At 34.0% G+C, this 16,497-nt stretch overlaps 2 protein-coding genes and 1 non-coding gene across 3 annotated transcripts in view; 2 read left to right on the forward strand and 1 right to left on the reverse strand.

Moving 5' to 3' along the window:
• Positions 1 to 3,082: 3,082 nt before the first annotated feature.
• On the reverse strand, positions 3,083 to 3,155 carry TRNAK-UUU (transfer RNA lysine (anticodon UUU)). Its single transcript has one exon. It is a non-coding gene; the product is annotated as a tRNA-Lys (tRNA).
• A 4,792-nt stretch (positions 3,156 to 7,947) lies between these two features.
• NimC3 (Nimrod C3) lies at positions 7,948 to 9,051 on the forward strand. The gene has a single exon (XM_017609629.1). It carries the CDS (start codon positions 8,067 to 8,069, stop codon positions 8,973 to 8,975), a length of 909 nt encoding a protein of 302 aa, XP_017465118.1. The 5' UTR covers positions 7,948 to 8,066; the 3' UTR covers positions 8,976 to 9,051.
• Positions 9,052 to 12,953: 3,902 nt separating this feature from the next.
• Positions 12,954 to 16,497, forward strand: part of NimC1 (Nimrod C1) — a 10,109-nt gene continuing 6,565 nt past the window's right edge. The window contains exon 1 of the mRNA XM_017609619.1: positions 12,954 to 13,363. Within this exon, the coding sequence (XP_017465108.1) occupies positions 13,166 to 13,363 (198 nt within the window). The 5' untranslated portion in view covers positions 12,954 to 13,165. The remainder of the gene's footprint in view (positions 13,364 to 16,497) is intronic.

Here is a 16,497-nt window from a genome sequence, read left to right on the forward strand (position 1 = left end):
TTTATTTAAGGCAAATTAACAAGAGAATTAGAAATTTTTTATGAAAACGTGCTTTTGAGAATACTCACTTTTGATTAATTTATCGACTATTTTATTTTTTTTTTGCCATCCCTAGATTAGGGTTGCCAGACGTACTGCTTTTGGGAGTAAACGTACTCCTTTTTATTGCAATGTATTCCCTTGTACTCCCAAAAAAATATCTGGAAATGTACTCCTTTATTAGCTTTGTTCTTCTTTTGTACTCCTTTTTCCAGCTATTAATATTTTATCATATACAGGGTGTAAAATAATATGTGTTGTACAGTTTTTTTTTTTTAATAAATTAGCCACAGATTTTACTTCAATTTTATTAATTTGTTTTTAAATTTCAACCTTCATTTGGGTTTACCGGCGGTAAACACTTTGAGAGAAAAGCGCAAGTAAAAAAGTAGTTATTGTATAGTCTTTAAATTTAACCTTCATTTTGGTTTACCAGGGGGTTTGGGAGAAAAGCGCAAGTCTTCATCGGTTACTTTATTGCATATCTTCTGTAACCATAGGCTAATCTCCCCCATTTGGGTCCTTTATACTCCGTCTTTTGTCCAACATAAGGCCTCATACTCAGCAATCGAAAAGACTCGAAACTGGTGACTAGGAGGGCATTAATTCGACCAACCCTATACAGGTTTTTTTCTTTTTTTTATACAAAATCTAAGAAAAAATACACCTGAAAAAGAGGTTCGTGCCGCATGTACTTAGCTCCCAAAGCTGGCAAATGCAAATCAGGATTAAAATTTTAAAACCAATTAATAAAATTACAGTAAAATATTTACAACGTTAAAAAAAAAAAAACACAAAATCTATAAAGAACTCTTTTATTTTTCAAAAAACCTTTGCGACAGTTATTATTTTACGCGCTGGACGTTGCCATTCATATTGTGGCAAACACTACTTACTAAGCAAAGTTAAGTGCGATAGTGAAAAGGTGTAAGCACGGCCTTAGGGGCAGGGCGTTCGGGTATAAAAATCAGAAAAATATTAAATTAATTATAAGGCTTAAATTAAAAAAATGGCCATACATTTAGGAAGAGTCTGGAATTCTTTTGTAGTTTTTAGTTTTTTAGTTGGGGAAACTTTCCTATAAGGGCGGCCATTGAAACCGAATTCTACGCAAAAATACTGTGGACGCAAGTGTAAATTGTGACTTTTGGCAATTTTTCAAAGGGGTCCCTGGGGAACCATAGGGGCACTAGGTGGTCGGAGGTAACATTTTTGTCAATGGCGGTTCATGCCCTCTCCAAAAAGGTCGAAAAAGGTGCCACGTCCACTCCCCCTTCGATCACCGTTTCTTTAACAACCGTCCCTATTGGAAAGCCAACCCATATAGTTATTTATTTTTCACATTTATTGTTGCTTTGAAAAAGATTTCTACGATATCTTTGTTTGTTTGTACCTAATTAATGGTAATTTGTAACAATAAGTTGCACAAAAAATTTAAAAAAAAATTGTACTCCTTTTTTATGTCATGTACTGCTTTTTTTCTATCGAAAATATAAATGTGCTCCTTTCTCCGTTTCAAAATCTGGCAACCCTACCCTAGATTGAAATAAGAGGTGCATGATACGATTCGATAGAACACATATTCAATGTGAGGCCAACAGTGCGATTCTATAAATCGCTACGCTGAATTTCTATCGCTAGAAATTTCTATTTAAATACGGCTTGTGTTAAAAGTTTTAGCGATAGAAATAGCGTCACGATTTCTAGAACCCCACTACAGATCAAGATGCAAATGAAGGAGTTTTTAATGTGTTAATATCAATGCTCTCGGTATGGGTAAAATTTGGTTCCTGTGTAACACTGCTGTTGCATTTGCTGAGAGAATTTCAAAACGCAAATAAAACCAATTACAACTACAGTAGTATACTGATAAAATGCAAGACTTGGGTTTTTTTCAAATGTAAGCATCTTAGCTCCCGGTATAAGTTAAATTTGCGTAAACCGTCACTCGTAAACTAAGACATATTCAGAAGTAGTACAAATGAAAATTAACCTAGTCATCTATTTAAGCAACACTACTCGTTGATTTAGTTCGAGACTTTTTCGTTCCCTTTTTTGAGACCAGCTCAGTACTTTTTCGGAAGTAGTTTGAAAGCAGTTCGGTGCTAGTCCAGGAATTTTTCAACCCCTTTTAGAAACTAGCTTAGTACTTTTTTGACTAGTTCGAAACCAGTTTGGAACTAGTTCAGAGGAATTTTTGGGACTTTCCGTTATCACTTTGGGTCTAGTTCAGGACTTTTCCGGACCAGTTCGGGTCTTTTCCGGTATCATTTCGGGACTTATTCAGGGATTTTTCGGAATAATTTCCTGACTAGTTCGGAGCTAGTTCGGAACACAGATGATTAGATGTCAACTTAAATGAGAACCTTTTACTAACGCTTTATGGCAAAAGCAAAAACAGTTTTCGTTCGAAGGAGACTTGATCCATTTGTTTTAAAACGTTTGGACGTACATCATAAATTTGAGCAGAAGCTCGGAAAAATAATGAAAAATTTATGTTAATACAAAATTAGATATGACAGAAATTTGTACCATGTTTTCTGTGTAAGATTTTCGAATTTTTCTTTTGCGATTCAACCAGGCCGCTTCATAGGAAATGTCAACGATTCAGAGGTACGTCTCTTCATACAAATGGCTACACCGCTAAATAGCTAAAGAGAACAAAATCTATATACACTTTAGCATTAATTCTGGCTTACAATGGCTTTTCATTATGCTTATTTACGTGATTTTAAACAGAAGCCAAACAATTGCATGTATTTATGAAATTGATTTCTTACTTATGCAGCCTATGCTACAATCGATCTTCTGCGCGCCAAGTTTGGTAATCGTGTCTGCCGTCTCGGCGATTTCAATTGTTCTCGGAAAACTGGGCTAACAGGATACGCTACTTATAGGCAACCACACAAACGAAATCGTGCTCCATAAATAATGGCAATGTTTTCAGTACCGAACAAAAATAGATTTTTGTAAATTTTTTCCAACACACTTTCTTCTTTTATATTGTGTTTCATAAAATTCAAAAAAAAAAAAAGAATTCCCTCGCCCGAGCAGGGACTTGAACCCTGGACCCTTGGATTAAAAGTCCAATGCTCTACCGACTGAGCTACCCGGGCACATGGTTTTGCAGCGGTAAAGTGCGCAGTGCTAACTTATGGAAGTGTTATTTTCAATGCGACTTCCCTGTCGTAAACTTTTATTAGCCACTACTGTTATATAAAAATTTCACTGATAAGCATATGCGCATAAATTACAGCAGCTTAAGAAAAAAGCACAAAAAAGCAAAACCAAATTCGAAAAGCGGGGAGTTCCTAACCGCAAATGCGAAGACCTAAAATTAAATATGCAAAAAAAATAGGCAAAGAAAAAATTATTTTAATAAATACATAAGCGCGATAAAAGACTTTTTACTACATATCAAGCACATGACGAATTGTTTATACGAATACAATGCTTTTAGTTTTATTTCAAATTTTTTAATAAGTATAAGTTTAAAATAATCTTTTTTTATGTATCCGCAGGAGCAGAACTAAAAAAATAATATCAATTTCTTTTCTTTTTGTTCGTTTGTACTTAGAATTCTTTGTTGTATAACGAATTCCTGAGCAGCGCCTTCACTGATACGAATATCAATAGACTTTTAATGACGTCTAGCCCATAGCCAATTTTTATGCTATGCTGATGATGCATTCTGACGAATTCAAAGGAAAGTTTTTTGGAAATCTAGACTGATATATGATAAAAGTCTGATACACATATCGTTCTTAAATTGAAGAAATTACGAAGAAGGCATCTCAAAAGTGTTTGGCAAATTTCACATTTCGATTCGATTTTACTATAAAAGGCCTAGGGATATGAATTTCGACTATTTATTAAAAAAAAAAAACATTAAATTAAAAATTAATTTCCATATTCTTCAATAAACAGATAAAACCGGAAAAATCATGAAATAAAATAACTGCGCCTGGACTACACTGGAGAAGTGAAACTTGCGCTACATATCTAGCTTATATCTTTGTTCTTATCTTTTATATCTTTGCTTTTATCCTTTTCCTCATCTATGTACATATTCTCCTAGATGATGTGAGGTGCGATCACGTGATAAGAAGCATTGTGATATATTGTGAAATAACGTGATAGGATATCATGTCATGCCAAATGATGTCATATCATGTGATGTTCGGTCACTTGATGTCAGATCATGTGTATCGATAACAAAATCGATAGTAACATCAATAATAATATCGATAATAATATATATATAAAGCTATCGATAACAAATTCGAAAAAATGTGGATAGCAAAATCGATAACAATATCGATCACTAAATAGATAAAAATTTGGATATCGAAAACAAAATCTATTGAAATATCGATAACCAAATCGATAAAAACATCGATACCCAAAAAAAAAATATCTATAACAAAATCGACTACAATATCGATAAAAATATCGCTAGCAAAATCGATAAAAAGATTGATAACAAAATCAATAACAATATCTACAACAAAATCAATAAAAATATCGATAACAAAATCGATGAAACTACAGATAACAAAATGGATAACAAAATTGATAACGAAAATCGATGAAAATATCGATAATAAAATCGATAACAAAATGTATAAATAATCGATAACAAAAGAGATAAATAATCGGTAAAAAAATCGACAACAAAATCGATAAATAATCCATATCAAAGTTGATAAAAACATCGATAACAAAACCAATAACAGGACCGATAGAAAATATCGATAACAAAATTTTTAAAAATATGGATTACAAAATCAAAGAAAAACCCCGATTTTTATATCGATAAGTTCCGAATATAACGATAACAAAATCGATAACAGTACCGCCAACGAAACCGATAAAAATATCGATTATTATATCGATAGGCAGTGATCGGACTTCTACCACATTGTGGTAGATCTACCACTTTTTGGAACATCCACCACATCTACCACACAAGGTCTGAAATCTACCACATTGTCGAATTTCTGAGTAGTAATAATTTAGCTCCACATAATTTTCTTTATTTGTTTTTAATTTTAAGAGCAAAAATTGTCAAACACTAAACACTATGTGATAACAAGTATGCACACGATATCGAACGGAAGGTATCGATATAGTATTTACTCCTGTAAAAATATCGTAATAAAAGGACTCGATATTCCAAATATCGATACGAAATTCAAAAAATTATATCTGAATATTGGTCTCATTTTCTATTAAAGAATTAACACTTTGCACTTTAATAAATACATCACTAAAGCGCAAAATAAATACCCATATTGCTTTACATATAAATTTCCAAATAAGTAAGGTTATGGTATGACATAGATTTGCAAGAAATGGAATGTTTAAAACAATATAAACAACAAAACTTCCAATAGAAATTTTAGTAAGATAACGTCACGTCGGATACTTCGGCTGATAAAAAAAGCAGGACAGATTTTTATATTTTGGAATTTGGAAAATTAACTTTAAATATTTTAAGTATTACTACAAAAATCTTATACAAAAAGTTTTGCCCAATTGCCAAAGTTTTAAACTTTGAGGTTTTCATTTTATTTTCTAATATTTTGTAATATACATTTACGATTCGATACGATACAAGGGTTGTGGTACTCGATTCAAAAAAAATATCGTTTGAAAACTTTCGAGTAAAAAGTATTGGTATCGAATGGCAAAGATATCGATATGGTATCATATCGTATCGAAATTCGTGACCCTAATAACAAGAACAATAGTATATAAGTTTTCGCATTCCCGGCGGCGATGAGATTTCTCAAGTAAAAGTAAACAAAGCCGAATGGGAGTATAAACGAAACTATCAAACAGTGAATTTTCTCAATATCTCAATATTATATTTTTCGTCGGAAAATGTGATTTGATTGTGTTAAATTGCAAAATATATAATTTATAAAAAGAACTAATAAAGAAAATGTAAAAAAAATCGGCGGTTTTTGTGAAAGTATTAGCATATTACAGTGCATCTAAAGTTTTTAAGGCGTTGTTTACTTTTACGTGAGGATTGTCAAAATCGGCAAAACCCAAGTTAAAAGTTTTTTCTAGAGATTCGAATTAAAAATTTTTCAGTTTTTTGGTTTTTGTTGCGATCAGTTTGTAGAATATATTATTTTTCAGTTTAGGTGAAGCCATGCAGATTTTTTTTAATTTTTGTAAAAAGTTTGATCCGAAACCTGAGATCTACCAAATTTTTTTCCAGAATCTACCACACAGAATTCTTATTAAGTCCGATCACTGTCGATAGGTCCCGAGAATCCCGAAGATCTCTAAAATCACAAAACAAATAGTTCCCAGATTGAGCCTCGGTGTCTCTATCTAAATCCTCCTTCCAACCAACCAACCGCCACTAAAGAAGTTTGGCTTCAAAAAAAAAAATATTTTTTATCTCTTTTAAAATACGGTCCTTTGAGGGGTTCCAAACCTCCGTTGCGCCCACTCTCTTGAATTCTTTGCCAGAACCAGAATATTTTCTATTGAATATATTCGAAAAGTTCTAAATGTAGACAAAAATTATTTTTTCATACATTCTTGTTTACCGCTACATGCATTTGCAACAGTTTCTTTTGCGGTGTCCCTTTTCAGGAATAATCGGAAACGACGATTTCTTTCTTCTTGATTGAAAATTTCTTTTCAATTTAGAGACTAGACTAAAACTAGATTAAAAAAAAAAAAAACACTTTGACTCCCTTCTCACTCCATATCCATATTCGAAGCTCTCCGAAAACGCTCTTTCAAGCTGTTGCTGTGGGAGTCGTTTTACACTTCATATTCGGAGCGTTCCACATTTGGCTAGTAGGGTTTTAGTGCTAGTTTGATGATATGGGTATATAATTTACGAACTTCATATATGAATATATGGATATATCCAAACAACTAAAAATGTGAAAAAGTTAAAAAGAAGTGTTTAGCTATTGAGGAGAACTTTTTACTTTTTGGCGAGGACGGAGGAGATTTCGTGGCAAAGAAGGACTGTCTTATCGCAGGCAGGAGGGTTGGCAAACCCACTCAGAACGCATTAAAACATACAAATTCTTATTTAACTTCTGCGAAATAATGCAGAAAGTTTTGTTTTTGAATTGCTATAAATTGCTTAAAAATCAGTGCAAATAAGTAACAATTTTTTTGTTAATTTAGGACATTAGCGTAGTAATTTGCAGAGTGGAAAATATCACTACTAGAGTTCCCAAATCAGTACTGCGCTGATCAAATCAGTACGGCTGGCAACCCTAACCATAGACTTGTTTTTTTCTAAATTTTTGGGACCATCTTTTATTTATTTTTGTTTGTTTGTTTTGTTTATTGAAGGAGCATTTTAAAGTTCTGGTAAATCCTCGGATAAAACATGATTGATGTAAGAAATTGTATAGGCTTCTAAAAATTTATAATTTAGATTTTCAAGATTCCTTGAAAATTTCAGAAAGTTCTCGGTGTAATTTCTAACCAAATTTTCGGAGCCGATTTTTGCGTCCATGCTGCATATACATATGTAGTTCAATGACATGTGTATATTTTTTACAAAATTATACAGAACTAAATATTTGGATTTTTGACCAAATCCATTAAATTATGGACCATCCTAAGCACCTACTTAAGCATAGTACACATCTCCACTACACTCGAAAGACATAAACACAACGATCTGTAATTATCAGTTGAACTTACAATGGCGCGTACAGGCTGATAACTCAGAAGTCTCCATGCCCAAGCGTAATGATAGAAATACATATGCATGTACATTTGTAGTATAAATAATAACAAAGTAAAAATATAAACAAAACGATGAAAAAAACATACGACTACATGCTGACAATAACAAAATAAGCGCGGAATAACATGCTCTGGATTTCTCGACTGATCAGCAGCGCTTAAATATTATTTCCTCTGGAACGTTGGAGGCGGGCGGTACTAACAATTCACTTCGTTTGAGTGAGAATTAGAATTCGTCTATTAAACAAAAGTAGGCCGCTGATCGTGGGAGATCAAAAACCGCGTCCATGGCTGGCTGTACGCCTGCACACCTGCCCATAAGCCATCACACTGGCTCGGCAGCAATTGTTAAGCTGCACCTGCTGCTGCTGCTGCTACTACTCAGTTATTTGCTCAGCGCCTGCGTGGTCACACCGTTCACCATCACCGGCCGATATTGCAAACAAAATATCAGCAGCAAATACCAAGTGGCAGTGAGGCACTCCACTCAATCAATACGGCGCGCAGCTGCTGCCAGCGAGCGCACCTCAGCAGATCACAACACCGCAGCCAATAACATCGTCACTTCCACTACCAACGGTAGCTATGTCACCTATGAGCCGCGCGTGCGTTGGGAAGCCACCAATATCTGCTGCCCTGGCTATCGTACGCTGCTTTTCGGTTTCTGTGAGCCCATCTGTGAGCAGGTTTGTCCGCGCTTCAGCTACTGCGCCACGCCAAATCAGTGCGAATGCTTATCGGGCTATGAGGAGCATCATCCGAATAACAAGGAGCAGCAATTGCTCGACTGCCGGCCCATTTGTGTTGGTGGTTGTCCACGACATAGCCACTGTGTGGCACGAAACCGGTGTGTGTGTAGTGAAGGCTTTAGGAATGCCAACACTTGGTGGTTTATGCCGTTGAAGTGCGAGCGTATAAGATGTTCAGCGTTGGATCAACGTTATGATGTGGCGCAGCGCGCTTGTGTTAAGATCGAGATGAGTATGGAGGATTTGATGCGAAAGGTGGCTGAACGCCTAACAAAGGGATTGAATGACTTAGCGGGGGAGTATGATGATGAGGAAGGTGAGGACGAGGGCGAGAATGGGGGAGCCAAAGCGGACGACCATAAGGAGGAGGAGCAGAATGATGTGCTGAAAGAGGCGTTGTTGGATTCGAAAAACAAGGCGAATGTGAAAGAGAATAATATCGTGTAGATATGTTCATATGTAATAAAAAATTTAGATATTAAAAAAAGTTAGCGCTGCTGCCGAATTGGTGTTTTAGACAGTTAAGCTGATGGTTTATGCCAGTGCAAAAATTGTTGCACTACTTATATAGTTCTGCCAGCGCTTGACATGGTTCGGTTAAACGATATACATTTATGTACATATATTAGGGCGGGTCTACAAACACAAATTTTGTATGCGCAAATTTATAAGCCTTAAAAGGTGCTATTTTAATGCCTTATTTTCTAGAAAACAAATAGTGGTTCTCTGCGACAATATCTTCGGTCGGCGGAATGGGCCTGAAAATTTTAAAATAATAGTGGGAATACCAATTTTTTAAATTTTTACAACGACTTGTATAGATAAAATCCGCAACTTATTTGCTATCATAAAATCATAAAAAAATAAACTCTAAAAATTAAAAGTTATTAACATCAATAATTTAATCAATTAATAAATTAAGTAGGAAATAAATATAAATTGTTTAATATATTGCTGTTACTTTTATTTAGCCCAGTTTATTGTTTTTATGATTTTATGAGAGAAAGTAAGTTCCAGATTTGATCTACACAAGTCATTGTAAAAATTTTAAAAATTGGTATTCCGACTCTTATTTTCAATTATTCAAGCACATTCCGTAGACTGAAGATATTATCGCAGAGAGCCAGGATTCCTTTTCTAGAATAAGGGATTGAAATAGCACCTTTTAAGACTTATCTATACAATTTTCGTATCAAACATTTTGTGTTTGTCGACCCGCCCTAATGTATATACGCATATATAAACACATACATATTTGTTTATATTGGCAAGGCAATAATTTGATGCAGAGGAGCAGATAGGGTCAAGCTCCGTGAACCGCGCTTTTGGGAAAAAATTATGTACCGTTTTTATAATGATAAATGCAATCAATTAAAGCCATATTTAATGAATAACCACTTTTTCCATAAAAAAAAAAAAGAGTCAATTAATTAACAAGTTAATCAAAATATTAAAACAATGCGGGTGTTAAAGAAAAGTGGTCCAAGCATGATTTATTTCGGAAATAGTTGAGGGGGTTGCCACCTGTTTATAAAGTTAAAATTGTTTAACTAATAAGTTGAATAAAGTACCACAACAATGAGTGCGTCGAACGATGGAGGTCAAAAACGATTTCTTGCGGAAATAACTTTTAAAATTGTTTCCATCTATTCAAAAAGTTAAAGTCAATTCAACTAGCAAGTTCAACGGAATAGTTTAATATGAACATCAAATCGGAGAGGTTTAAGCAAGCCTCATTTCGAAAATGTTTTTAAAAGGAACTACTTCTGGTAAGAAATTTCAAAATTTATTTAAGTAACAAAAACGAGAGCTTATACGAAAGCTGTATTCGTGAACGAGACTTGCCACCAGTTTAGGAATATAACTGTGAAGTTAAATGAAATACTACTAATACTATAAAGTTGAAAGTTTGTGAGTTAGTCAGGCAGTATGTTTTTTGGTTTTTCTTTGCATACAATTTGGTATACAGAGAGCTGATGACCTGCATTAATATATTGCGTATTTTTTTTTAAATATGCCACCTGCTAAAATAGTTAAATTCTACCTTAAATTATAAGTTTATCGCTTAAGGCGGCTTTATTACGAAACATTTTTAACAGGCATGCGACCTACCTAAAAAATCAAATTCATTTTTCATAGAAATGAGAATGAAGTTTTACAATATGGGTGCAAACAAATGATGTTGAGGGCAGTTTTAGTTTGGAAAGTCAAATAACTTTTTTAATCGAAAATATTTTTAAAATTCAAATTAAGTTTAATCAACATGTAAAATTAAACATTACAAAATTATACCAAGTCAAACAAAAGATGTTTCAGAAGGCGTTAGTTCGAAAATACTTTTAAACGTATGTATTTAAAATTCTTTTGAAATTTAATAAGTTACTGTAATGAAATATTACAATATCGATGTCAAACGAAACAGGTTGAACGAACTTTAGAACGTAAACACTTTGGAAAGGGTGTTTAAAAATCAAAATAAACTGAACACTTGCTTAGTGGAATATTTTTTAGGAAAGATAAATGAGAAATTCGCTTTTTATTATTCAGACATATTTTTTAAAAGAATACCAAAAAATATTTTTTCAAAATCTAGATATATATTGTGCATAAATGTTACTGATTTTTTTTTTTTTTTGATATTGAAATAGCCGATTCAGCTGAAATTCTACGCATTGAATATGTTGTGGTGCCTCGAGACAATTAGCACCTTTTCAACTTCTTCTTTCGGTGATATTTATTTTTGTTTTTGCTATTATAACGTTAAACCGAACTTAACGCGAGCGAAGCTGCGGACTAACGCTAGTTTTTTTCAATTAAAGTGATCCTAAAAACATTTACCAGGGTGAGTAGAGCACTAAAATAATGTTTTCAAGGTCATTAGTTGGTGCTGTGGGAGTCCCAGCTGGGCTAAATTTTCTCCTTTCGACACAAAAATCAATTTTACTAAAAATTTTAAAAATAATAATGTCATATTTTTTTTTAACTGAGAAACTCTCATATATTTAACGAAAAAAGCTTTCAATTTTCGTTATCGATAATCGCTGTATATATCGATATCTTGTACACTTTACTTTTACATAGACTAGACCACATGCCGTCCATTGTACTGTTTTATTTATCGATATCAAAGAGATGGTGTGTATCGATTTGCTGTGAAAATCTTGTCAATGATTGGGCCAGGATGTGGTTCAATTGGGTTCGTGAAGAGCTTCTGGCAATATTAAGAAAAAATATTCCAAGATAGTTGGCGTAAACGGTGGGATCTCCCTTCTGGTGGATTAAACAAAGCAAACTGAGACTCCAGTCTTCGGGCATATATTCATCAGACCAAATTCTGCTGGTAATAGAAAAACATTTGAATTAAGTAAGGGCCTGTCCCTTGGGTTGACACTACGGTTGAATAGCCACGTTTTCAGCACAAAAAACACATAGTCTCGATTTTCTTAAAAACCTGTGTAACGATTTTTTTCTTTTCTGCCTTAAATTACTTAGAAAACAGAATAGCAAAGAAATTCAAAAGAAAATTTGAAGTGTCAAGACATTTGGGTTGAACTTGGTTCTGACCCACCGTGCGTTATTTCGTTATCTCGTTCTTTTAAATGTGTCAGATTAGCTGCAATGGGTGTCGGTAGCGTCGGTATATTACCAAAAAAAAAAAACATGCATTGATGCTCATTTTTGGCATATATTAAAAGATTTGCAGCTTTTAAACTTTTACTAAATATTCATAAATTGTTATACCAACGTCTTAGAAAATGTATCAGTTCTTTTAAGAAAGGGCTACTAAACCGAATAAATTATCTGAGCGGAAAAGTACTAATATGTAAGTATAGGTACATTTGTATGTTCGTTAAGAAGAACTCCGTAAAGGTTGAAATTTGATTTATACTGATAATGTGTCTCAATGGTCACTGCGAGCAAAGTCATAGGAAAAGTTTAGTATGTACAAATACTTATTTATATACATACATACATACATATGCTCGATTACAGCCCGACCTATAATTTTTTTTTTTATAATTCAAATTATGAAGGTATGCCGCATTTTTGCAACCAACGCCAAACAATAGTGTGTAATTATTGTTCAACTAAAATATGTACTTACAAATAGGCATATTTTCTATTTTAAATAAAGCACTCCTACATACACATACATGCATACATAATTAATTATGTGTTCATACTACATACATACACAAGTATTTTATAAGCATATGTTCGTCGGTGTAAAAAAAATATAAATATTTTTAATTTCCTATTCCGCTTTGCTTAATTCATTTGTGGCGCTTGCGGTTTATTGCATCTCACGTCCCGATAAAGAACTAAGTAAATTCTTAAAATGACTCAATCGCAAATACGAATTTAAGCAGTTTTGCATTATATTTTTAATAAAGATTATTTCTCTCTTTTTTTTTTGTGTGTTTGTTTAATTTCATAAGAGCACTTTTTCATTTTATATGGGTTTATATGCTTAGCTTTGTAAATCAAACTATTCAGTTCGTATTTTAGCTTTGAGCATAGTTATTTGTTTTAAGACGGAAAGAAACTATAAAACAAAAGTATTTAACTATTTAAGTGGAAATTTAAAATAGAGAATAAACTTAAAACCAAATATAGTAGTGAAGAATTTTTGTGGCATGCATTTTATCAGCCCAATAACACTTACGGCTTGCCTATCCGCAATCGGCATCATCGCGGCAGAACGTTGTCCGCAATATAGATATGTGCCGAAAACTCGCTTAAAACCAAAACAAGTTCGAGAAGATTATACGGATAAAAATTGGTTGGGATTTGATGTGATAAAGACGCGATACCGTATGGATTACGTAAAAGAAGTGAGTTTCGTGAATGTTCATAGGTTACACAAGTTAAAGACCACCTATATGATTGCGGCTGCTTGTGCTTCAAACGTTTTTTTGTTCTACAATTTTTTTGGTTTGGCATGAACTACATATCTGATTTCTCAATTTGGCGCAAGATGCCAAAATGACACTTTTGAAAAATAGTAATATTTCATACATGTATGTATAGAGGCTCGACGAGAGGAGGCATCGGTGCGTTTTTTCCCCGGCCCGGAGTTCTCAAGCGGCCCCATGCTCAGACTCCAGAGAATATTTCATAAGACGTTTTGCATTTAAATTATGATGAAAGAATTTTATTTAAGACTGAAAAACTTTATATTCCTCAATTCTCGAAATTTTATGTAACCTATTTCTTATTTAATTTCGAGCAATTTAATTTTGACAGCGGTAAACCGTCGACCACTTCACCGTCGTCCGCTGCAACTCTGGGTAGAGCTTTAGAAAAATAGAAAATAGTATGTGCCTATGTTCCTAAACAAATAAATTTTTTTAAATTCGTTCAAAAAAAAATAAAAAAAAAATATTAAAATCGGTGGATAATGAAACTAGCCCTTTCCTAAGATTTCAAATTTTTTACTTAGCCCTTTTTAGCCCTTTTTCTGGGTACTCTAGCCCAAATCGATATTTATTTCTGGCAACACTGTTCACCACTATCTAACAGCGAGAGCCTGGAGCGCCGCAAAATTAACGGAATTTGAACAATTGCGAAATGTTATTTCTCTTTGTGTACATTTATATCTAACAAGTTCATAGTCCTTTTAATGCCCGTTTCAGTGAAGTTCATTTCAAAAATTTATTTTTGATTTGTTAGACAAAAGCTTTAGTAATTAATAGAGTTCGGATACTTACGCAAGTGATTATTATTTTAACATCACAGGAAGTCCGAACCTGGGTAGAAACTCATTATAGAAGGAAGTGAGTTAATTTTGACGTATTTTGTTTTGCATGTTTGCATATTTGCATGTTTTTTTTTTAGCCAATCTCAGTTAGCTTGGGAGAGGCATTTCGCCACAATGGTTCCATCCCTCTCTTATGAGCGAGAATTGACGGCCCGATCAGCGTTTAATTTCTGCAGTAGTCATCTGCAGAGTCTAACCCGCCCTCCCCATTACAGCAATTAGCAGAGGGTCTTTTATGGGCTCCCAATAAGTTGCCCTGAACCCAGACCACCAGACGTAGTTACTTCGCGGGAATAGCGAGGGCAGTTCTGCCTCGACCGACCCTTGCATCACTTTTACGCTTGATTTGAGGCAAGCGTTTGAGCGTACCAGAGGTCTGCCTGGATGATCGGAATTGGGCAATGCCACACCAGTACCGTGCCACATTATCACACAAAGAAGCATTGGGACAGCAATTGGTGTCTGTCACCACAGGTATCCTTCGCTGGCAACGTTCGCAAGCAGATTTGCATGTCGGTACATCCATCAAGTTCAGGAGTAACATCCGTGGCTTCAGGAGTAACATCCGTAGACCTGGGCCGCTTACTGAATGCCAGGAGGAGTCCGGTCCGCCACAGAAGAGGGTTTCCCCTGCTTTCGTTTCGGTCCCCCCGATACTTCCTCTTCTGGGCTGTAGAAAGAGAACCAACTCCGTCATTGGAGGGTAGTTGGTAGCGAACTGCTTCTCCACCTACATCCCCTGCAAGAGATTGGCCCTATTCCGACTCTGAAAAAGAGAGGATTAGCTTCTTCTACCCACTCTCCTCCAGGATGCGCTTCTGGTCTCTGACGTTGAGAACTTTGGCAACGGTTGTGGCCGCAAATGCGGTTGATTTCCCACAGATACCACTATTTTGCATATCCAGTTTGCATAAAAATCCGAGCTCTAGCAATTAATAAAGGTAAATTTAATAAGATTTTGTAACCCATTTATCAGTCAACAATTAGTAAATTTTTCATTCAAGAATATCCTGAACATGCAAAACGACAAATGCATAAAATAAGAATACCTTAACTCAAGCAATTTGTTCTTACAATATAACATTTTTTTTTATTCCTTTGCTCAGCTTTAACATCATCGATTACAGTTAGGTGTTTTTTTTTTATATATAGAAGTATCCTTTTTGTGAAAATTGCAGAAAAATTTAATGATTGGAACACCATTTTGAAGGCCGGTTTCACCACTTTTTACAAAAAATTTAAACTTTTGAATAGGGTGCCCATATGTTTAAAAATTATGTGGTTTAAATATATATCTTTAGTAAAATATTGTTATTTGTTCAAAACGACTGTAAGTTTGAAGAAGTTGATTATTTCACTTTCAGTTTTTTTTTTTACTTTATTAATACGTAACTTCTATTTTGTCCATAAACAAAGAATTTTGTTAACAAACGCTAACAATTCGCATAACTAAGCCATCGAAAACTACAATCAAACGCTTGTAAAAATGAAACTGATAAATTGGCACATTCTATATAGTATATACCTAGATATGTATGTATATTCATATATATATGTATATGTATATATACCCAATAAACATGTTTGTTAAATCTCAATTTGAGATGCATTTGATTGATAACCAGTTCTTTTCTCAAATTTCAAACGTTAGTTCTCAAATGCATTTCAAATAACCATTGATAGCGTTCTCAAACTTAAAGGCACTTTTTTATTGCGGAATTTACCTTTGCAAATTGAGAAATATTTATTTCTCAACTTTTTCTCAAACGTGAGTGGAGCGGAACACACTATTTCTCAACTTTTTCTCAAACGTGAGTGGAGCGGAACGAAATGGAATCCAGTTACAGCCACTGAAATATTTGTAAGGTGTTGGCAATGATGTACATATGTGAAACAAAAACTGTTTTTATATGAAAGGAATTGTGATTTATGCAGTTTAACAATTTATTTAAATGATTATTTATTCAGCTAGAACTTAATAATAATAATAATTTTTTTTGCATATCAAATATAAATTTAATTTTTAACATAAAAATATTATTTCATTTAAAGTAGCCAGACTGTTTGTCGCTATCGATGCAGCAGAATATTTTTATACCCGAGCGCACTTGTGCACAAGGGTATATTAATTTTGTTCACATAACGGTTGTTTGTAACAGCCAAAACGAATCGAGATAGATATAGACAAATGTATACATAAATGATCAG

The sequence above is a fragment of the Rhagoletis zephyria genome, unplaced genomic scaffold, assembly GCF_001687245.7.
Source record: "Rhagoletis zephyria isolate East Lansing unplaced genomic scaffold, Rhagoletis_zephyria_1.1 Rzeph_scaffold_00239, whole genome shotgun sequence".
In the NCBI taxonomy this organism is placed as follows: Eukaryota; Metazoa; Arthropoda; class Insecta; order Diptera; family Tephritidae; genus Rhagoletis; species Rhagoletis zephyria.

What these genes read in the sequence shown, in the direction of transcription:
- NimC3 (XM_017609629.1), top strand. Translation starts at nt 8,067, where the DNA reads ATGGCTGGCTGTACGCCTGCACACCTGCCCATAAGCCATCACACTGGC.